Below are 24,671 nucleotides of genomic sequence, written 5' to 3' on the forward strand. Positions count from 1 at the left end.
CTGGGTCCCCTGTACAACGTATGCTTTCATTCAGTCCTGATATTCCCAAAACATGATTTCTTTTATAAATACACATCAAGATACAAACCTAATTCATTGACCTTTCTGCTCCATTTTAGATCCTTTCCTTCGCTTATGGTCTTACTGGAAGATACCTTTTGTGATGATTCCTTTTCATGTCCAGAAAATGCAAAGCCCTGCCAATATCAAAAATGTCCCCGTTATATTTATGTGTAGGCATACATTAAGAACACATTTTATTAATCTTATGCTAGCATTAAAAGGCAGAAATATATTTACTTCATTTAACTGCATATCTTTTTAGTTACATTTTGAGAAGTAAGCATCAATGGCAAGGCCATCATTCACTTCCTAGCCCTACCTGTCCTAAGAGCTGGCTGGTTTAATTGAGATTCTGCTCATTGGCAATCCCCATGTTATTACACAGAATGTCAAGGATAGGCGACAATCTCTTAATTGGAAAGAGTCACTAACAGACTATGAATGCTATTTGTGATACATTATCACAGTTGTATTATTGAAATCTTGTCACATGCAGGTATAGATGTCTGAGTTGTGACTAAATGGAGCATTTTGAAACAGGCAAGATTGGTTAAGTATAGCAAAAAATTCCAGCTGAATGATTTAAGTAAATCAGATAGCTATTTCCCATCCACCCAATAAAATTCTGGTGGTTTAGTGATCTTTACTGAAACTAATTTCAGACAATGAATTGAACGACAATTCCTTAGTTAGCTGGACTTGAACTAACATCTCTAGACTATTAGTTACTAGCATAATAATTCAATCACTGCATCATCATCATTGCCTGGAGTATTCCCAACAAGCTACAGAACTTTATTTCCATATTTGTTAAAAGTCTTAAGTAAATGAAAAAAAGAGCTCCTATTTCCTTCACACCTAACAAAGAGAATCAAGTTTTGTGACTTGATTACAAGCTAAGTCTTATGTAATTAAGAATGAACCCACTTCACACCATGGTCACGTTTCATGCTATTTAATCCACCTCTCCCCCCAACATGTATTCATCATACACAGCCAGCATTTTTGCTACCTAAGTAAATAACATTAAAGCAATACACCACCGGCAAAAAAAACCTCTCAATTTTCAAAATCCTAAAGTTTTCATAAGCTTTCTTTCCATTTCTTTTTCCTTTCTCTTTTTCAGCAATTCAAACTGAAATCTATTTCATTTTCTCACCTGATACCATATATGGATTTTATATAAATTAAACTAAGATTAAAGTTTGTGAATACACTTCAGAAACAGAGTCTTGGAATATATTATTTTTATTATAGGACTAATAATCATGAACTTTATGGATAAGAAATATAAAAATGTAAGAGTGCCAAAATAGCCAAACTGAGAACCAAAAACAATTGCAAATGATTGAAAGCAGTATTTAAAAAAAATCTTCAAAAGGAAATATTAACCCTATTTCTCTTTTCAGAAATACATTTGGCTTGCTGAGTATTACCACAAATTAATTTTTTGATTTTTAAATTGGGATCTTTGTTGATCCTAATGCAAGAGATATTTTGTCTTGATTTTTGTTGGAAATGCATTTCTGGAGTATTCCAATGAGGGGAAAAAAATCTAAATTCCTAGAAACTCTATAGAACGGTCAAGCCAACACTTACCTCTTTGTTATTTTTTGCATGACCCTTGTTTTTTGTGATACCCTCCTCAGGTGACAAAGGAATAACCTTATCTTTCTCATCAAATAAGATCTTTCCAGTTTGTGAATATGATGGAGACAGTGGAAAAACAAATATCTTTTCATAGTAATTAATGAGTAGTTCCACCATTTGAGCCTGATACGGATAGTCAACGAGAGAAGATAATGAAGCAGTAGCATCAGTTTGTTTTGGTCGAATGAGAGTAGGTCCAAATATTATCCCAAGGTTGCTAGGTGACATCTTATTTTCTTCTTCTTTTTCTGCTACCCTGTTGAGGAAACGCAAATGTGTGAATCTGTTAATGTTTTTAGTCAGTAACACTTTTGGCTTCTAATTGTGAAAGTTGTTCATTCAAGTAACAAGTGGCATCATAATGAAGAACTGCGAAAATGTTACTCTATCAAGAGAACGGAAATATTCAGCTTGTTTGTACTATTAGGCAGCCAAAGGTACCACACTAAAGTGGAGAAACACGTCTGTTATCCTGGTATACAAGCTAATATTTATCCCCTGGTTAAACATCATAAATGAGTGGGAACTGGCTTTATGAAAATTGGTTGTAATTACTATAAAGGTACTGTAAAGTACATCACAATGCAAGATACAGTTCAACTTATACTGAAAGAATGGAAATGACAGGTCTTAGGCAGTGAATTTCTGGAATTCTCTACCTCAGCAGGTGTTTAAAGAGCAGGTAGATAATTTTGTTTTTAAAGATCATGACATTGAGGACTACGGGGAACAGGCATAAGAGTTGGGGCCTGAAGCAGATTAGCTATGATATTTATAGATGGGGCATGTATGAGGGCTAGTTGGCCTACTCTTAGTCCTATTTTCTTGTGTTCAACAAATGATGCACAAAACATAAATGGAAACAAAGCTTTAAAAAAAAAAGGTAAATTGAATTGAACTAACTTTACTCCTTACATCCTTCACATACATGAGTAAAAATCTTTAACAACGTCTCCATCTAAATGTGCAATCATAGTAATTTATAATAAATAGAACAGTCAATGTAATATAGAGTACACTCAAATCAGCAGGAGTTCATCAGTCTGATGGCCTGGTGGAAGAAGCTGTACCGGAGCCTGTTGATCCTGGCTTTTATGCTGCGGTACTGCTTCCCGGATGGTAGCAGCAGGAATAGATTGTGACTTGGGTCCTCAATGATCCTACAGGCCCTTTTTACACACCTGTCCTTGTAAACATCCTGAATCATGGGAAGTTCACAACTACAGATGTGCTGGGCTGTCCACACCACTCTCTGCAGAGTCCTGTGATTGAGGGAAGTACAGTTCCTATACCAAGCAGTGATGCCCGTCAGGATGCTCTCAATTGTGCCCTTGTAGAAAGTTCTCAAGATTTGGGGGCCCATCCCAAACTTTCTCAACCGTCTGAGGTAAAAGAGGCGTTGTGCCTTTTTCACTACACAGCTGGTGTGTACAGACCACGTGATGTCCTTGGTGATGTGGATGCTGAGGAACTTGAAGCTGTTTATAGTTACACAGCGTCAATGCCACATTGTCAAGTTACCAGAGCAATTTAAGCATGAAATTAATGCCACTGAATACAATGCAGTCAAGACGTAAAATCTGATTCAGATTTACGATGGCAGAAGGCAAATGCTCTTCAGATTTTATTCTGTAAAGCATCTTTTTGAAGGAGAATGCTTCAAAGTGCTCAGAAAACCACCAGTTGGATGAAATTTCCTTTTAAGAGACATAATAAAATTAAAAACCCATGTCAACTTTTGAAGCTGGGATACTGTAATTTTTTTTCTCTGCATGGACTTTCAAATATTACTGATACCTGTAAAATGCATCATAAAACTAAAGGGGTGCACATAAAAATCAAGGCATTCTGCAGTCATAAACAATATCACTGTTTAAGTTACCTTTGTGCAGAGTACTGAGGCATTAATGTTGAGTGAATAGGAAGACAACTGACAAAAGTTAATTCAAACATGGACTTTTACTTGTACTGAAGGACAAATACCATTCTGGATCTCAAGCTGTTCGGTATCTAAATGCTTAGTTTCTCTCAGCAAGAGGTGCAGTTCACTTGTACAAAGCTTCTTGCTGTTGATGACAAAGCTCTTTGCAGCATAGGACTGTGGAAGCAAGCCATTAAACCTGTATGTTGATGCACTCTTTCAATCAGAGGCAAAAACGAACATCTTTTGGCTGGTTGGGGAAAAGTGACACATGGAGGTTTGGATAAACAGCAATGCTCAAAAATCTTGATATATTCAAATGTGAAGTGACCATAAGTTTACTTTTACACACCTGCGAAGGTGGTTTATGAGATACCGCACAGTGTTATAATTTGGTTGTGGCAACTGCCCGAGTAAATCTCTGACTTTAGAAAGAATTTGTTTTCTTCCTACACTTGCTGACCACTTGCGTGTTGGCAGACCCTTTCGTTTTTCGTCATCTTCAGTGCTCACATTATGGCATTCCTTGGCCAAGCCAATAAATTCATTATAAAGGCGAAACAACATCAGCGGCTCTGGAAGCTATGGTTCAAAAGAAAATAATGATGTCACTTCAATAAGAACTTGATTTTTTAAAAAAATGACTGACATATAGAGTCATATAACAGATATGACTTACCTGACGAAGAAACAGTTTTAACACATTACTAATATCATGGGGATACAAATCTGAGAGTTCCACTAAATCCTTTCCATTTTCAAAAGCTTGGCACAACTTTTCAACTCTAGATTTGGCTCCATTTATTCGATAAATACCCTTTGAACAAAGAATAAACTAAGTAAATAAGCATTCACAACTAATTTACACTATGCAAATAGAATATGGACATTGATAAAGACGACAATGCATTACTCGAAAATTGTCAGAGCAGATTTAGAGGCCAAAGCTTCAGGCAGTTTTAAGGTTTTAATTAAATTTTAAGGTGGATAATTTAATTTTTCTGATTTAATGTGTGCTGAATACTTGTACATTAACTAGCAGAACCACTTGAATTGAACATCACAGAGCTCTAAACCTAGATTACATAGTTAAGTGTTTGTAACATAATACTTCATTGTGTGATGATTCACCACTTTTAACAGGACAAAGCAATAAACATGTCCTTACTACCAGTGTTAGCAATATCCCAAAAAACCAAAAAGAATGCTTTTTAAAAATTATTTTAACTGGAATTCTGGTTTTACTTATGTAGGTAATTGGTATTCTTAAAGTGCTACAAATTATTTTAAAGACGTGTGATTGAATGATTATTGCTATCATGAGCTTGTTCTAAATAAGACACATTCTTCATAATGTAATACTGAGCTAAACCTGGTGGCACATCAATTATTGCAGAATTACTTCCACATACAATAATACTATCATTATCAGTGAAAAAGTTTGTCATTGTAGAACACATGACAAATCTTACCTTTATGCTTAAAGCCCGGTTTTCAATCTCTGAAGTGCATTTTTTAATAATGAAAGGGATTCCATCAGAACAATCTTTTGCAGTTTGAATAAAATCCACTCCAAACAGATGCAATCGACCCTGAAGTTTCTTATGGCCACATTGTATAGCTAGAGTCTCGAGACACTTTTTATGGCATGCCAAACCACACTGCCAAGTGAAATTAAGTACAAGTATTAACTCACAATGTTAATTTCAGTTCAATACAAATCATAGGACTAAAACACAAAGAACATATTTCTATTCCTTTATTCTGATAACAGCAGAATCAGCTAAAGTAGTATAAATGATTAGGGAGCTATAAAAGATATACAAAATACTGCATGAACTCGGCAGATCAGGTAGCATCTATGGAAATGAATAAACAATTAACATTTTGGGTCGAGACTTTTCGCCAGAACTGGAAAAGGGGAAGAACCCAGAATAAGATGGAGGGAGGGGAAGGAATACAAGTTAGTAAGTGATAGAAGTTCCATCCAAAGGTGCTCAGCAAAGAAGTCCCCCAATCTATGTCAACCACTGTTAACCTAACACAGATTTGGGGACTGCTTTTGGCACCTGTTGTAGATTGGGGGACTGCTTTGTCAGGTGCCTTCATTCCACCCACAAAAAGCAGGTGGCCAACCATTTTAATTCTAATTCTCATTCCCATTCTGACATGTTGGCCCATAACCTCCTCTACTTCCACAATGTGGTCACTCTCGTGTTGAAGAAGCAACACATCATATTCTGCCTGGGTAGCCTCCAACATGATTATATGAACATTGATTTTGCTAACTTCTAGTAATATTTCTCCTTCCCTCTTCTCCATTCCCCACTCTGGGTCCCCTCTCACTTCTCTTCAGCTATTTATCATCTCCTCCTGGTTCCCCTCCTCCTTTCTTTTCTCCCATAGCCCAATCACCTTCTTCTATCATAATCCTCCTTCTCCAGCCCTTTACCTTTTCCACCCATCATCTCCTGCTTCTTACTTCCTCCCTTGCTTCACCTATCAACTTCTAACTCGTTCTCCTTCCCCTCCACTCACCTTCCCCCTTCCCTTCCAGTCCCAGTGAAGGGTCTTGGCCCAAAACATCGACTATTTATTCATTTTCATAAATGCTGCTTGACCTGCAGAGTTCCTCCAGCATTTTGTGTGTATTATTCTGGATTTCCCGCATCTGCAAAATCTTGTGTTTATAAGATTTACATTATGCTTCAAAATTGCTTATGCTTGTGTTAAATTACACTGGTTGAACCTGGGTGTTCTTGTGCCTACATGTCATCTGTGTAATATGGAGCAGCGAAAGTGCTCACAACTGTCTTTCAGCTTGATTGTAGGACTCCACATTTTGCCTAGTAGTAGAGCCAAATCTTGCTGAGATTCCTACCATTAAGACTACCTCGCTGACACAATGGCGAAAAAAATAACCAGTGTTTTCACAGGTGACAAACCTCAAGCCCACTGAAGGCTCAGAGCAATCCAGAAGTAGGGATTTTCCAGTAACAAGTCAATGCATTGCTAAAACTTCACAGCACCTCTCTGGAACAGGACAGTCAGCTAGATTGGCCTACACGTCATTAGCCTGTACAGGCAATGAAGAAATTGGGTGGAATTTTGACAAGTCGTATTTAGTTCTCATCCTGTGGATGGTAGCTTTATACCACTGGCTCCACAGCCAAGCACATGCATCAATGTTTGAACTTGTGGCTCTTCTCAGACTGAGCAGGATTTCTATTGTAGCTACATTCAATCAGTAACAAATAGGTCCAGTTGGCTAGGTCCTCCACATTTTTTCCAATTACATAGAATCTTGAATGACCTATATCAGCTGTTTCCTTCCTTGCATTTCTTGTTAGCAATGACAAATACCAGCAAACATTTAACATCAGATGTTCTCAATCAAGAAGCAGCCAATGGAATTACCCATTTTGCAGTAAGTGTCTGTTTCTATTTTAATTCACATTTATGTACAATTATACCTTTATATTTGGTGATGAAATTTCAGTATTCAACAATAACTGGAATGCTCACATTCACAAATAGATACAGACATCTAGAGATTACTGTATTTCCACTCTGCAGCGCTCACTGAGACAAACCACTTTTTATAAACTATTATCACTGAGAGCGTTAAAAAAAAGTAGCTTTCCACATTTTGTTAAAAAATATTTAAATCTGATTGACTGATCAACTGGGAATCAGTAATTCGGCATGTTTTCCCGATACAATTACGTTAAAAGGTAAACTGAATTAAAGGTAATGCCCAAAAACTTGGTTAATTTTCATTAATTCATGAGAAATAGAACTTTGTGCACATAAGATTTAATATGGCAAGTAACTACCCAGTTAGATACTTTACCTCCTCACATTCAGCACCATGAAACACCACAAGGCTGTCACATTCTCTGCACTTTGATGGAGCTCGCAGTTTTCGCAGTTTATGTGTTAGCGATGCCTTTGACATTACGGTATTGCGGAAGGGCCCTGGAGAACTTGCCATCTCCACTACAATCTCACTTAGGCCTACATTATAAGAAAGTTGTACAGCACAATTAAGCTTATTCTGAAAGATCAGTCTCAGATTTCTGCCACACATCTAGCAAATATCAAACTCAAAAAATTGTGCACATCTATTTTTAGATAATGCTTGCTCTGCATGCTCCTGACCAATGAATCTGGAAAAATTGGATCTCAAATTTCATGAAAGATGATTTGACAAGAGCCACATGGACAGAATGAATCGATCAGGTGGCAGCTTACATTGCAGCTCCTCAAAAGAAAATTAAAGATAGTTGTATGGAATGTTTTAGCAGCAGTGAGGGAAGGTGTCAGTGAGTAATATGTCAGTACTTGCATGGAATCTACAATTTACACAATGCTTTGCATCCTAAATTAACTTTCCTACATCAAGTTCAAGAGCCTCATCTCATACAAGTTCCCAGAATCTTCTTTTTGCGTTTCCTGGCTACCGTACTTGGAAGCTGCCCAATTATGAAAAATGGAAAACGCACAATAGAAAACTTCTAGAGTGGCTTCTTTAAAACAAATTATATGTTGAGAGCACATTCTTATCACACAATCTCCTCTGGTGCCTACTGGAAACAAGATAACTAAAAGTAAATTAATTTACTTTGCAGTGATATGATTTGTAATAGTAAACTAGACAATATCACTTGCAATGATAACCTCAATCACACCCGAATAAAATGCACAGGGGAACTAAATACACACCATTGTCTGATAAAGATGGTGGCTCTCTTTCATCCAAGTCATCTGCCGAAGACATGGTGCCTGTTGAAGGTGTTCGGGGCAGCCTTCTTTTAAAATCACCTGCATCAAACAAAGTAACATGCATAACATCAATTATGGCAACAAAACCTACTTATGTTAACACAATGACTTATGATTGGATTTCAAGATTGCTAACTGAATATAAATTTAGGTTCCACTCACTTTCATCTCCTCACTTAGAGAATGTTGACTTCCATACCACAGTATCACAGAAATTCTAAACTCTTCCTGCCACACCTTAGATAATTTCATTTTAGATCATGCAGCCAAAATATTTAAAGATAGGTTAAAAAAAGGGATCAGGAATCTTTCCCTTAAATTAGTTAAATAACAAGCGAAGAGAAAGAGGCTTGTGAATTTTAATGATCTTGTAAGGGACAAATGGAAAGATAATAAGAATGTAATTGATTAAAGCAACAACTGTGAACTGGAGCAAATCTGCTGAAAATCTGAGCAACACACACATACAAAATGAAGGGACTTGGCACGAAACATCAACTTTATTCTTTCTCATAGATGCCGCTTGGCCCGAGATCCTTCAGCATTTTGTGTATGTTGCTTGGATTTTTACCATCTGCAGATTTTCTCGTTTGTGATTTGATTTCACTAATTGCATTTGATCTCCCAAAATTTATCGCAGTATCTTCTTTCAATAAGAACACCTTATATTCTAAGCTCCAATACATACTACTCATTCTCACAAAACTCCAGGACAGTAATCATGGGCTTAATACAAAGACAAAGTCAGTTTCATAAATCTCCTCAACCTAAAAGACACTGGTACCAAGGCCAGTATCCCTTTTGCCCAGGATGGGTCAAATAATCATGCATAAATGGGGCTTAAATCCATGTTTCTTCTACTTTTTACTCAGCCTCATTTACACAATGCACAGTAACTGAATATTGAGGAATCATTCCTTCAAATTCCTTAGAGACCAATATGCACAAAAATGATCCATGTTTGCAGTTACAATATTAATAGTGTTTCACCTTTTCTACCAATAACTACTGACATAAAACCACCAAAGGGCAAGTCAAGGGAACACACATCAGTCCTCATTGAGGGATCAGAAGTGGAAGGGGTGAGCAGTTTCAAGTTCCTGGATGTTAACACCTCTAAGGTCTACCCTGGGCTCAAAATATTGATGCAATTACAAAGAAAGTATGACTGCAGCAATATTTCATGAGTTTGGGGAGAATTGGTACTTCACCAAACACATTTGCAAATTTCTACAATTGTACTGCAGAGAGCATTCTAACTGGCTGCATCACTGTTTATGGGGCCACTGCATGGATTGGAAAAAGCTGCAGCAAGTTGTAAACTCTGCCAGCTTGCTCATGGGCACTAGACTCCCAGCATTCTGAACACCTTCAAAAGGCAATGCCTGAAAAATGTAGCATCCATTAAGGACCCCCATCCCCTTGGATATGCACCCTTCTCATCGACACCATCAAGGAGGAACAGAAACCTGAAGAGACACAATGTTTCAGGAACAGCTCATTTCCCTCCACCATCAGATTTCTGAATGGACAATGAACCCGTGAACAACTTGCTTAATATTTTCCCCTCTCTTTTTGTATTACTTACTTAATTTTATTTATATTGTTATGATCTCAGCCCCCTCCTTTGTGAGAAATGCAAGAGCACCCGTTGGGGGGGGGGGGGGGGGGGGGGTCAGTAGACCCAGGAAGTGAGAGAGAGAGAGAAACGTGCCAAATTGCAGGTCCCACCCGGGATACAGGACAAGATGCCAGCGACTATTGTCTCATGGAGACCACGTGAAAAGCCCTCGGGCAAGGTGGGCTGGTTGAGAGAGAGATTGCATCATCCCAACCTGATTGACACCTGCGACCCCGTGAGGAAGTATAAAGGAGAGTCTCAGGGGGACAGCCCCTTAGACGCACCCAGAAGACACGAGAGAGTGATCCCGCAGCAGCGGGAAGCCATTCTGAAGAAAGCCACGTGCGTTAGATTCCGGGATTGGAATTTGTGGCTGGAATCACAGAAAACCACTTTTAACTAACATCGGGGAGAGGGAACCAACGCTCCCCCGATTTCACGGAAGATTCATCAAGACTCGGCAAGTTCTTTCTCTTCTCCCCCAATCTCTCTCTCGGTCGCCCCACGCAAAACCCAGCGATTTTCAAAGGGCTGAGGCCTGCAGACTTTCAGAGTGACTTTTATATTTCCAACGGACAATCTATTAACCCCTAGACACCAGCAGAGCTCACTTCTTAATGATGATTATTACTATACCCGCGCTTTAGATTGAATGTTGACGATGTGCACTATCTGAATGTATGTATTAACCTTACTTTTGTGTCCCTTTATAAATAAAAACGTTTGAAAATAGTGACACCAGACTTCAACAGACCTCTCTATCTTTGCTGGTAAGTTATCCAGTTACGGGATACGTAATAATATACATACGCACAGTACTGTGTAAATAATTTAGGCATCCAAGATTTTTTTTTATAGAAATTTTGTTTTAGTGAGTGTATCAGTAGAAAAGAGCAAATTTTAGATTTCTTAACATTCATTTTCCAAACAATTATATAAGAGAAATTGTATTTTGTAAAGTAATATACAATAGACCATTTTTCAAATAAAAACTTAATTATTTTGTAGGTAATGTGTAGCTCAGTGCACGGTTAAGTAAAGATAACAAACAGGATGCTAATGATCAATGACATAATGATTTGAATGAACTAAACTGATTAACTGAAACAGAAATGAGTGTGGAACAAATCAGACTGTGTGAAGGGCAACCAAACTGTAAGATGAGTTGATTCAGAAAGTGATGATCACTCGGAATTCGGGAATAGTTACTAAAGGTTTAATTTCCATACCTGGGCTAGTAGAAGGGGAATCCACAGACTGTGACTCGCTGCTTCCTCCTCCACTTTCTGAATCACTACACATACCACTGCCCTGCTGTCCTAAGGGCCAAGCTCTAAATGCCCCATGACTTTGGACTGCTGCAAAAGGGAAACCAGAAATACAGTTTAGACTATAAAAATGTCAACTCTACCTCAAACTATTAGCCCAATAGATCATCTTGCAAAACTATGCAGCACGGAAAAAGACAAAAAATCCATACTAACAAAACTGAAAAAAGATTTACAGAAACATTTATCTATTGTTGACAACCTGCCCATTCAACAGGACAAAATCATAGAATGATGAAGTACTGAATTAAAATTATAGCTCAAGGTTGCCCATTTAGCCTGCAAGATCCATATCGACTCTCTACATAAACAACTTTATTAATTTCAACACAGACCATAATACCATCAAATATAAGAGCAGAATAAGGCTATTTGGCCCATTGGGTCAGCTCCACAATTTAATCATGGCTGGTCTAATTTTCCACTCAGCACCCAATCTCCTGCCTTCTCCCCGTATCTCTTCTTGTCCTGACCAATAAAGAATCTACAATGCTCTGCCTTAAGTATACATAAAGACTTGGCCTCCACAGTTGCCTAGCAAAGAATTTCAAATTCACTACTCTCTGGCTAAAGAAATTCCTCATCTCTGTTCTAAAAGGATGTCTCTCTATTCTGAGGCTGTGTCGTCTGGCCCTAGATTCTCCTCATCATAGGAAACATCCTCTCTATGTTCACTCTATCAAGGCCTTTCACCATTTGATAGGGTTCAATGAGGTCACATCTCATTCTTCTGAATTCTAGTGAAAACAGGCCCAGAGCCAACAAACACGCTTCATAAGTCAAACCATTCATTCCAGGATTCATTTTTGTGAATCTCCTTTGAACCCTCTCCAAGTTCAGCACATCCCAAGATATGGGGCCCAAAACTGCTCACAGTACTCAAATTGAGGCCTCACCAGTGCTTTAGTAAAGTTTAAACATTCTATCCTTGCTTTTATATTCTAGCCCTCTTGAAATGAATGCTGACATTGCATTTGGTTTCCTCACCGCAGACTCAACCTGCAAATTATACTTTGGGACAGTGCTTGTCAACAGGGTCTGTGGAACACAAAGGTTCCATCAGAGATAGTGACTGAAAAAATTAAACAGTCTTTTAAACTTGTGATGCTAGTGCTTGCAGCAGTGGGCAGTGACTGAGCAGCCCTGTTCACAATCTCTTAGCAGTCTCTCAGCCTAGTAGAGCAGTGCGCAGTAGGACTGTGTTTATTCTCAGTTTCTGACGTGGGATAGGGGAGGCCATTTACATTTATAATTTGTGAGTGCTGTATTGTATGGAGGGGAGGACAGTAGGCTGATGTAGTGTGAAGTGCATTTTCTGTGCATTGAATGGACTTGCCCAACTTGGGCTGTTACTCAAGTCTCTCCTTCCTGAACGCTCTAATTCTCCCACACGCCGCCAAATGATCTAAAGGAATGGGCAAACTCTACTGATGTAGTAGAAAATTGGAAGGAAATATTAATTTTAAAGAAGAGATTTTTATGCTCTGTGACTCAGATGCTGACTTGCCGCTTTGCTGTTGTTGTAAACATTGCAAAAAGTGGATTGTGTAGGTTAGAAGTGAATTGTATTGTGAAGTGTTGGTATTTTTTGCAGTTTTCTCATTTAGTATTTATTATGCCATTTCTTTTTTATGTTTTATTTAGCCCTATTCCATTGTGCTTAGTCTGTCGCAAACAACATATAAATGTAACAATGGCTCCAGCAAAATCGATTAAGACAACTAAAAACCACAGACCTATGATACATAAAAGTGCTGATTATTTTAAATGGTTGTTGGAATCTCAAACCAAACAGTACAACTTTTAATTAAAATCAATGTACAACCTTTATTTAAATCAAATCTACCAAGCCTATCTTAAGAAAAATTAAATCCCATTTTGGCTTAAGCCAGTTATTTAACAGAAATTTATTATGTTTGTCTTATGAGTTTTTAAAATTTATGAAACTGAAAAAGATTAATTTCAAGAAAAGTAAGCTTTACTGCATTTTTTTTCCAAAAAGGTTGGGTAAAAATCCATTCTCTACTCAAAAGAGCATTGAAAATTATTTTTAGATTATTATATCTACAACTTACTGATCATACTAACGTATATGAGCTGTAGATATAATTTTTACACAGGAGTTCTCAGAGACCTGAAAATTATTTCAAGGATTCCTCCAGGGCAAAAAGGTTGACAAAAGGCTGCTTTATAGAATCCTGCACAAGCACTTCCAAGTCCTTTTGTGCTTCATTTAAAAAAAAATTCTCTCCACTTAGAAAATAGTCAACCCTTTCATTTCTTCTGCTAAGGTGCATGACCATACACTTCCCAACATTGTATTCCATCTGCCATTTCTTTGCCCATTCTAAGTCCTTCTGTAGCCCCTCTACTTCTTCAAAAATACGACCCCCCCCATCTTTGTATCATCTGCAAACTTTGCAACAAAGCCATCAATTCCATCATACAAATCATTGATATATAATGTAAAAATAATCTGTCCCAAACTGACCTGTGGAACATGTTTAGTTCACCAGCAGCCAACCAGAAAAGACTCCCTTTATTCCCACTCTTTGCCTCCTGCAAATCAGCCACTGCTTTATCCATGCTAGAATCTTTCCTGTAATACCATATAACCATATAACAATCACAGCACGGAAACAGGCCATCTTGGCCCTCCTAGTCCGTGCCGAACCCTTAATCTCACCTAGTCCCACCTACCCGCACTCAGCCCATAACCCTCCACTCCTTTCCTGTCCATATACCTATCCAATTTTACCTTAAATGACACAACTGAACTGGCCTCTACTACTTCTACAGGAAGCTCATTCCACACAGCTATCACTCTTTGAGTAAAGAAATACCCCCTCGTGTTTCCCTTAAACTTCTGCCCCCTAACTCTCAAATCATGTCCTCTAGTTTGAATCTCCCCTACTCTCAATGGAAACAGCCTGTTCACGTCAACTCTATCTATCCCTCTCAAAATTTTAAATACCTCGATCAAATCCCCCCTCAACCTTCTACGCTCCAATGAATAGAGACCTAACTTGTTCAACCTTTCTCTGTAACTTAATTGCTGAAACCCAGGTAACATCCTAGTAAATCGTCTCTGCACTCTCTCTAATTTATTGATATCTTTCCTATAATTCGGTGACCAGAACTGCACACAATATTCCAAATTTGGCCTTACCAATGCCTTGTACAACTTTAGCATTACATCCCAACTTCTGTACTCAATGCTTTGATTTATAAAGGCCAGCGTTCCAAAAGCCCTCTTCACCACCCTATCTACATGAGACTCCACTTTCAGGGAACTATGCACAGTTATTCCTAGATCTCTCTGTTCCTCTGCATTCCTCAATGCCCTACCATTTACTCTGTATGTTCTATTTGGATTATACCATGGGCTCATTGTGTGGCACCTTGTCAAAGGCCTTCTGAATATCCAAGTACACAACATCAACTAATTCTCCATTGTCTATCCTGCTTGCTATTTCTTCAAAGAAATCCAACAGATTTGTCAGGCAAGATTTTCTCTTGAAAAAACCATGCTGACAATGGTTGATTTCATCATGTGCCTCCTCCAAGTACCCTGAGGCCTCATCCTTAATTGACTCCCAACATCTTCCCAACCACAGAGGTCACACTAACTAGCCTATAGTTTTCTTTCTTCTGCCTCTCTCCCTTCTTGAACAGTGGAGTGATATTTGCAATTTTTCAGTGTTCCAGAACCATTCCAGAATCTAGTGATTTCTTAAAGATCACTTAATGCCTCCACCATCTCTTCAGCCATGTCTTTTAGAATCTATATCATCTGGTCCAGATGACTCATCTACTTTCAGATCTTTCAGTTTCCTTCTCTCAGTTATGGTAACTTCATGACCCCTGACACCTGGATTTCACAATGACGACAGACACAAAATACTTATTCAGTTCTTCCACTATTTTGTTGTCCCCCATTACTACCTCTCCAGCATCATTTTCCAGTGGTCTAATATCTACTCTCGCCTCATAAGAAGTGGCCATTTGGCTCAAGAAGTCTGTGCTCAATATCATTCCCCCCCCAACTTAATTTCCTGTAAACCACAGTCTTGCATATGCCAAACAACTCCCTTGCTTTTCAAAGCCTAAACAATCACGGGGAAAATCAGAATGAGATATAACATGAAATATAAAGTTGTGCCTAGCCATACAGTGCAAAGGAAAAAATGTACAAATTACAAAAAGATTAATGAGACAGTGTTGATGGATTTAAGGACTGTTCAAAATTTTGATGGCAGAGGGCAAGCAGCTGTTCTGAATCACTGAGTATGGTAGAGTACCAAAGATCAGGCTCAAACCTGGGCTGCTAGAGCAGCACCACTTTGCCAGTTAATTCGCTAACTAAAGTGCAAATATGGTTTCATATATAAAATGCAGAAACATAAATAAAAACAAGGGTAGGGCTGCACCGGTGGAAGATACAAAATGATAAAACTTTTCTTAGAAACTGTTATTTCTGTGGTAAATTTTCAAATCATTTCATCTTTTGGAGAGCACGGATGAAATGATTTAAATAATTGATAATGACCCACAATAGCAACATATGATTCACAGCCTCAGAACTTTTGGATATCAAACTCCTCTTAAATTTCAGGTTTTTTAAAAAAAAGTCTTCTACACCTTGTGACTTCTTTAAGTAATAATAGCCCAGATAAATATACCCAATATTTAATTTGATAATGTGTACTTGCAGAAAGTTCATTAAGCTATTTACTACATGTTCAAGTGTTCAATTTAGCATGAAATGTGGAAATCATACAACATCATTAAAACTGGATAAAGCAATTATTGTAAAAATCTATTCATCAGAGCTTCTAAGAATCTGCAAGATCTAATGCACTGTAATTAAATAACAACCTTTTAAGATGTTGAACACAGAGCCTGTGAGAAAGAAAATTCCTTGTAAATACCTTGAAGATCAATGCTATTCAACTGCTTCTCTTCCAAGTTATTGGACTTAACATGAAAAGAACTTTCCACATCAGGCGACTGAAGTGGAATATCACCTGAGGTACCAGAGGTCTGTGACAAATTTCCTTGTGATGAATGTGGACTATTTGTCGTTTTTTTAGTAATTGGAAGCCTGTAGGGGGGAAGGAGGAAATTGTTTTACTAGAATTTATATTAAATTAACAATACAAATTCAATTATTTCAGCATGATTGGCACTTTGGTGCTGCTGGACTAGCAGATTTTCTGGACAATTATGATATTAATTACTTTACTTAAATTACTTAAAAAATTCAATTTAAAGAAAAATTACACATATCACTTCATTGAACCTAGCAAATTTCAAGGGAGCATGGCAAGCCAGGGCTCCAGAAAGAAATACAAATGTTACCAAGTGAGCTGGAAGCTGAAATACTGAGGTTCCCGAATAGTGAGATAATGGAGCTTTATTATGTTAGATGGGATGGACAAGAGAAAAGGACAAAGTTCTTGGAAAATAGCTATATCTCCCCGTTAATAGGAATTTAGTGGTGGGGAGATAATCCACAAGCATTAGTCTACATTATGCTTGTAAAGACCTTGTGTATGCCCCCCACCAAGAAAATAATTTTGATAAAGTAAGAAAAGCTGTGACAAAGTGCAGGCAAAATGCATCAATCATTAGTCTATTCTTCTGCGATGGCTGTGAATGTCACTTGTTACAGCAAAATTCAATAAATAGAATATTCATGTACAAAGTATTCACACTACCTTATTGTACCTTACCTGCATCCTTTTAGGTAGGGACACAAAGCAAAATAATTCAAGGCCAACACCACTCAAATACATACCCTCCACTGGACAAAACTGGAAATGGCATAAGGCACGATTCCACTGAAACTTCCTCTTTTGGTAAACTTTTAACAAACTCTGAATACTGTTGTCCTGGCTCATATAACTTGGTATTCTCACAAAGAGATTGGTAATTAACAGGAAGGGAGACCACTTGAGCATGCTGCATCTGAAACAAGTTGACTGTCACCTGAAAAAATTTAAGATCAATGGAATGCATGTTAGGGAAAAAAAATTGCTTGGCAAGTTAACTTCATATATTAAATTAAAAATGATATTTATGTTCAATGCTCATTAATTCTGTGGGGAAAAGAATGTTAAACATCATAGCCATGACTGAATGGCAAAGCAGACTCAACGGGTCGAATGGTCTAATTCTGATCCTATATCTTATGGTCTTATAACCAATACTCTAGGGCAGGGGTTCCCAACCTTTTTATGCTATGGACCAATACCATTAAGCAAGGGGTTCATGGACCCCAGGTTGAGCACCCCTGCTCTAGGGTAACCAAACTCTCCATACCACTATGCCCAATTCAAGTTCTTTAAGCTGAAACAACTTCATATATGATTTAGCAACGGAAGCATGATTTGCAGAAAACAATCTTACTGATTTTAAGGTGAGATCACACTGGTAGACAAGCTCACGTAATTGTGTCAGTATATCACTCTTAATGCTTTCCATATTGCTTCTTTTTTCATTGGCATCTGATATAGAGGCTTTGAAATTCTCTTCAGCTTCTTCTGCCTACAAAAAAGAATTTTTAAGTTTAATTTCAGTAATTATCCCAAATCTCAAACAAACAAGACTCAAATCACCCCACAGGCAACTTAAGTTGTGGTACTACATTGCTTTCAAATGAGGAAATTTGGAAGACAGAAAGGCAATAATAATAAACAGACTGAATTCAGAAAATATTGACACAACCCATTATTATCAACCAAATAGCAATTTTCACTTCCAAGAAAATATTTTATGTATGCAATTACATTCAAGCAATGACTGCAATTTAAGTCACAGAAACCAATGATCAAAATGGCAACTACAAGAATAGAGGGAAAAATCAATTCATTTTTTTATTAAAAAGTGATAATAGTTTTATTTTATTTAGAAATACAGCGCAGAATAAGCCCTTCAAGCCACACTGCCCAACAAACCCGCTTAACCATAACCTACCATGGGACAATTTACAATGACCAATTAACCTACTAAGCAGTACATTTTTGGACTGTGGGAGGAAACCAGAACACCCAGAGGAAACCCACACTTTCCACACTCTCAAGTTCAATGCCTGAGCTAACTGCTATGCTACCATGTTGCGTGGGGGGGTGGGGGGGTGGGTGGGGTATGTGTGTGTGTGTGTGTGTGTGTGTGTGTGTGTGTGTGTGTGTATATACATATATACACACACACACACTTAAATTACGTAAATAAAATACTTTTTGTAAAGCATCTTCTTCCAGTTTCCGTTTTCTCTCAAGATGCTTGCTGTGGTTTCCAGTCAGTCCACTACTTGAAGTTACATGTTCTTCCTCAGCTCGAATTGTAGAAGATTTTGCCTTTTCATATTCTTCCTGGCGCTGAATGTACAAAAGATTTGCCTTCCTGTAGGTTGTTTCTGCTTCATGCTGTGAAATATATGAAAGATTATATTTTATATTAAAAAGCGCATATAATGAGCAAGTCCAAAAATTTTAAAAAGTATACAGAATGGTACCATTTTTCTTTGTTCCCTTTGCCACTGTTCTTTAATTTCTTTACGCTGCTTATCAAGCTCATTTCTTCGCAGCAGAAGTGGCTGTAAAATATTTAAATCAAAATGTCATTTTATACCATTACCTCGCTTGCTACTAAAATTAACTTTTATCATGGATTCAAATGAAACTAAACAAGTCAAATTGCAATTTCAAATAAGTTATCGCAATAAATCCATGTATAAATCTGCACAAGAAGATAATCTTGCAAATCTAATTCGTCTATATATTGTGCATAACTTAAATTACATAGAAATGCTGAACAAGGAGAACTTAAATAGTGATCAGTTCCAGAAACATGCATCACAGAGTTCTCTCCTATCTACCTCAGGAATAGCGCATGGGTAATTAAAAATTAGAGGAAGGAATATCTGAAGCAAATGAGAATCACACATCCCTAGTAGCACAAAATATGGGCAATGTTTTGATAAGCCAAGGAACAACCAAAAAATTATTCACTTTGTGGAAAATGAACTCAGTCACAAATTCAATTATTGCCGTCTATAGACTAGAACTTGTGATTTAGTGAGGCAACTGTTGCCATGAAAAACAAGTGTCTTTTGTAGGTTAACTTTTGAATTTGTTAAAGTGATGTGATCTATACAATGATCTGTGTTTAAAAAAAGAGAAATATATCTTGCAAATAACTCGAGCAACACACACAGCAGGCCAGGCAGCATGTATGGAAAAAAAAGTTTCAGCTGAGACCCTTCGGTAGGATGGCAAATAACTCACCTGAATAAATTTATTTAACTGGAGACCTGCTCCAGTTTGAAGAACAGCCTGAGAGTACTCCATATCATATTCAAAAGCAGACATATACACTGAATGAAATGGCATGTGTACCTGTTCGGGAAAAAAAAACTAAAATAAGAACACAGATCTTCTACATATTGGATTATCTTTCTTTCTTTCTTTCTTAAGAGCTGCTTTCCCAATCAATGAATATAAATGTGGTAAGTTTAATGTGTAAATCGATTTATATCTTGAGGCAAGCACCTCGACTGCCTACACTTAAAATTTCTCATGTGTCGACTCATTTGCTCAACAAATCCGATTTTTTTTGTATATGTACTATAACTTAACTTGTCCTGAATATATGCCCCACCCCATTCTTGTCAGCATGTATCAGGAAAAGCAAAAAAGATGTTGATTTCCTAAAACAGTCTACTTTGTAGTTACTTGCAATAATGCATTCCTTTAATAACAAACATATTTACCTGTTGACCAATAAATGTCTTAGCTGACTCTGCCATCTTTGAAAAATTTCTTGCATATTCCATATCTGCAGAAGTTTAAAAAATAGTTAGAAATTATAATAGATGGGAAAAAGGATAATGAAATAAGGGTAGCAGGTGTAGGGGTTGCTGAGTTAAGAATTAAAATGGAGATTTCATCAAAGCAGAGTGTATATATCTGTGGCAATAAAACTATTTCTTTGCTCCTGTTTTCACCATACAAGTGGTAGTAGAGAAGTTGATGAGAAGGCTGGCAGCATTAAAAGGAAATTACTTTAAGTTGATGTGGATGCAAACTAAGTTGCAGAGGGAAATGAGTGAAATTATTGAAAATTTTACCAGAATTACCAATACTCAAATGTGGAAGCAATACCAGAGGATAATGTTTAACAAAATCAGCTACAGTCAACCTGATAAATGTGGGCCTATCAACCTAACATTTACAGTGGGCGAAACTTTCAGAGAGCAATCAAGGACAAAATTAACCAGCACTTGAAAAACATAATAGGTTCTTGGAAAAGCGTGAAAGGGAGCAGATGTTTTAAAAAATCAAATTATTATTACTTAAGAATTGACTTCTTTGGTAAAGAAAGATGCATGGACTCTCAAAGAAATCTGAAATTCTATTCTGTGCATCTTTAAACCCATGAGATTAAAGGGATTGATCAAACAATCAGAAAGTTGGTCAAGGGAAAGAAGGACATCAGTGTATCACAAAGTCCCAAAAGAGATGAATGTCAACCTTCTAGGATACCTCTTAATAAGATGAATTTGTGTATAGTTGCTGAACTGTACCGTAAGTTTAAATCTAGATTCCTAGAACACTACAGCACAAACAAGCCCTTCAGTTCATCTAGTCTGTGCCAAACAATTAAACTGCCTGCTCTCATCAACTTACACCCGGGCCATAGCCCACCATACTCCTCTCATCCATGTACCTACCCAAATTGGTCTTAAATGTTGAAATGGACTCTACATTCCCCACTTGCACTGGCAGCTCATTCCGCACTCTCACCACCCCCAGAGTAAAGTAACATGAGTGAATCTGCAGATGCTGGAAATAAATAAAAACACAAAATGCTGGCAGAACTCAGCAGGCCAGACAGCATCTATGGGAGAAGGTAGGGATGACGTTTCGGGCCAAAACCCTTCATCAGGAGTGAAGTAACATGGGATGGTCGAGGGGGGATAAGAAGTGGGGGGAAGGGGGGAGGGATGAAGGGCTGGAGGGAAATGGGCTGGGGGAAGGTGGAGAATTATGGGAAATAAGAGAAAGAAAGGTAGGGCTGGAGAGAGATTATAGTGAGGGGGGGGGGGGGAAAGAGCGAGTAAGAGAACCAGACTAAAATTATAGATAGGGATGGGGTAAGGGGGGGTCAGGGGTATCAATGGAGGTCTGTGAGTTGATATTGCATATATACTTTGATATAAATGTATATTGAATCCTTGATGACTTCACTACAGCATTGCCTCAAATCCATAGACACTGCCTGTCTTCCAAGAAAATACAGATGCAAAAAAAAAATCCATTTAAAATCTCCCTTATTTCTTACCACTCTAATCTTCAAGAGGACCAGTTTTGTCCGTTGCTATCCTTTTGTTCTTAACATCTGTAAAAGCCCCTTAAGATTCTCCTTCACCTTTTCTGCTAGAGCAACCTCATGTCTTTTTTTACATCTGATTTCCTTTAAGCTTTCTCTGGCATTTCTTCTACTCAAGTACCTCATTTGTTCCTGCCTGCCTATACTTGCCATACACCACCTCCTTTTTCTTGACCAGGGCCTCAATCTCTTGAAAAGCAAGGTTTCATAAACCTGATATCCACCTTTTATTCTGAGAAGAACTTACAAACTCTGTACTCTCAAAATTTCACTTTTGAAGGCCTCATACTTACCAAGTACACCTTTAACAGAAAATACCCTGTCCCAATCCACACTTGCCAGTACTTTCTGATACCATCAAAATTGGCTCTTCTCCAATTTAGACCCTCAACTCAAGGATCAGACCTATCCTTTTTCATAATTCCTTGAAACTAATGGCATTATGATCAGGCAAAGTGTTCCCCTACACAAAATTCTATCACCTGCCCTGTCTCGTTCCCCAACAGGAAACCCAGTATCGCATTCTTTTGTTAAGATTTCTAAATGCTGATTAATAACTTTCCTGAACACATTCGACAAACTCACTCCCATCCAGCCCTTTTACAAGGGTCCAGTCAATATATTTAAAGTTAAAATCACCTATCACAACCTTGTTTCCTGCAATCTCTCTACAAATTTGTTCCTCTAAATCCTGCAGACTGTTGAATGGTCTCTAATAAAACCACATTAACATGGCCATACCTTCCTTATTCCTCAGTTTCTATCCATAAAGCCTTACTAGTCGAGCTCTCCAGTTTATTCTGACTGAGCAATGCTGTGACATTTTCCATGTCGAGTAATGCCACTCATCCCCCTCTAGTCACCAGTTAAAATAGCAACAAACTTCACAGTTTGGGATAGGCAATAAATATAGGCCTAGTCTGCAATTTGGTTGGTGGGGTGGAAATACAATTCTACCAAAGGAGGCGCAAGGTGCTCCTTTCCCCTGCTAGCCTTCAGGTCACCCTTGGGCAAGATTAATTAAACATATGAATCATTCTGCAGAAGTTCAAGTAATATTTTACATTCAATGGAGAAGTTAATACAACTAGTCACTAATAAGATACAAAACAAAATTTCTTAAAATGGCAACATAAGTAAGCTGGCACAAGTTAGACAAAATCTTATTTACTTACACAAAGAAAATTGCAAACAGCATTAGAACGTGGATACTGCAGCACCTTTCAGCCAACTCATTAAAGCTACTTTGGCTATTAAAACAACTGCCTGAAGCACTCACCTAGATTGAGCCGCTTTTCCAACCAGGCCAGAATATCTTTAGTATATTTTGACCAATTTTTTGCATATATTAAAGCTGACTCTATCCCACTATCATGTTTAAGTAGCATGTTATCAACTTCCTCCGCTCGGAGAGCCCCTGAAAACAGGAAATGAAAACACAAGAGTACAAATGAAACATAAATTAAATTCAAACAACAAACTGAAACCAATAAAGCTGCACTGAGAAGTTGTAACCTTGTAATGTAGCTTAATGCAAACTGATGCCAAGTTACATTGTAGTTCTACAGTGATGGAGACTATGGAGTCAGAACAAACAAAAGCTTGTAGGCAAGTTGTCGCTTTCCAAATCAATAGCAAGTCTAATAAGTTTATTTACAGTTAATGACTGTTCAATTTGAAAATACGAGAGATAAATTTACTAGGTAATTGTACACAAATTCTGCATTTCATTAATGACTGCAACACAGTTATGTATTTTAAACAGCATTCTCTTAGCATGTCATCAACTGCAAAATATTTGAACTTTTTCATTCCATTATCCTGTAGTAAAATAGACTGATTTTTAATGTGTTTAAAATAAAATGATCTTATGATTTGGCATTCAAACCTACTTACTTAACCAAGTAAATCTACCCAGTCTTATTTTTAGCTCAGTTAATATTTAGAAAAGTGTAAAAACAGTTGCATAATGGCTGACACCTGGTGGTGGTATGGGGGAGGCAACATTCAGCATACCTTGCCACCAGTGGTGCATTTAAGTATTTAGTATCCATCTTAAAAAGAAAACATAACTTACGGTGTCTTTCACAACACAAATTTCTCAAAACATTTCACAGCCAACAAAGTACTTTATGAACTGTAAGCTGCTGATATAATATGGGGAAAAGATGCATTAAATTTGCATGCTGTAAGATCATTCAAATAAACTAATTGGTTAATTTGATGGCATTGGCTGAGAGATAAACCAAGCGGGCTCCTCTATTTTTCTTCAAACACTTATAAGATATTTAAAAGATTTTTTAAAATATCTATTCAAAGACACTTCCTGGATGCCCATTTAATGTTCTAAGTAAAAGCAAAACCACCAGCTGTATATGTGTACTACAGCAATAACTGAAAACATGCCAAAGTCTTGGGAGTGGTGCTTCAACTTACACATGAAAGTATACTAACACTGAATCAAAAAAGGCATTTAGTATTTAAACCAAACTCTAATGTTAAAATATGCAGTTTACATTTTAGACCCTGCACTACTTAACATTACTTGTGGTATATTCTACAGTGATCTGGAGATAATTTTCAAATTATTTCACATATCTCAACCACAAACCTGATGCAGTCTACAGGCTAAACAAAAATAGAAAATATCATTAATTGATACTTCAGGTCTTGATCTGTTAAAGTGACAACTTTAAGCTATTGTAGGAAGAAATCAGTAAATTTTGAGGCAGCCTTGGTTATTTTTTACTATTAATTCTTTATAAATGAGAGGTTTTTCTTTTTAAATTCAAGTAAATAACATCCTTGAAATTTTCCTTTGTCTTTTTTTCAAGAAGTGAAAAATGAGGTAAACATTCAGACCACATAGAGAATTATTACAGCAACTATCATGGAAATATCAATATAA

At 37.4% G+C, this 24,671-nt stretch overlaps 1 protein-coding gene across 3 annotated transcripts in view; it reads right to left on the reverse strand.

The window, feature by feature from the left end:
• The window catches only part of LOC132401762 (rho GTPase-activating protein 29-like), a 67,370-nt gene that overhangs the window by 2,335 nt on the left and 40,364 nt on the right, over nt 1-24,671 (reverse strand). For all 3 annotated transcript variants that reach the window (XM_059983937.1, XM_059983936.1, XM_059983938.1), the window contains 16 exons: nt 23,043-23,180; nt 20,145-20,209; nt 19,660-19,770; nt 18,888-18,968; nt 18,610-18,798; nt 17,780-17,917; nt 17,169-17,359; nt 16,300-16,472; nt 11,270-11,398; nt 8,360-8,458; nt 7,488-7,651; nt 5,107-5,295; nt 4,314-4,451; nt 3,987-4,216; nt 1,663-1,969; nt 89-197 (listed from right to left, as the gene is read on the reverse strand). In XM_059983937.1, coding sequence (XP_059839920.1) covers nt 89-197; nt 1,663-1,969; nt 3,987-4,216; nt 4,314-4,451; nt 5,107-5,295; nt 7,488-7,651; nt 8,360-8,458; nt 11,270-11,398; nt 16,300-16,472; nt 17,169-17,359; nt 17,780-17,917; nt 18,610-18,798; nt 18,888-18,968; nt 19,660-19,770; nt 20,145-20,209; nt 23,043-23,180 — 2,451 coding nt within the window. The remainder of the gene's footprint in view (nt 1-88; nt 198-1,662; nt 1,970-3,986; nt 4,217-4,313; nt 4,452-5,106; nt 5,296-7,487; nt 7,652-8,359; nt 8,459-11,269; nt 11,399-16,299; nt 16,473-17,168; nt 17,360-17,779; nt 17,918-18,609; nt 18,799-18,887; nt 18,969-19,659; nt 19,771-20,144; nt 20,210-23,042; nt 23,181-24,671) is intronic.

This window comes from Hypanus sabinus, chromosome 11 (assembly GCF_030144855.1).
Source record: "Hypanus sabinus isolate sHypSab1 chromosome 11, sHypSab1.hap1, whole genome shotgun sequence".
Classification (NCBI taxonomy): Eukaryota; Metazoa; Chordata; class Chondrichthyes; order Myliobatiformes; family Dasyatidae; genus Hypanus; species Hypanus sabinus.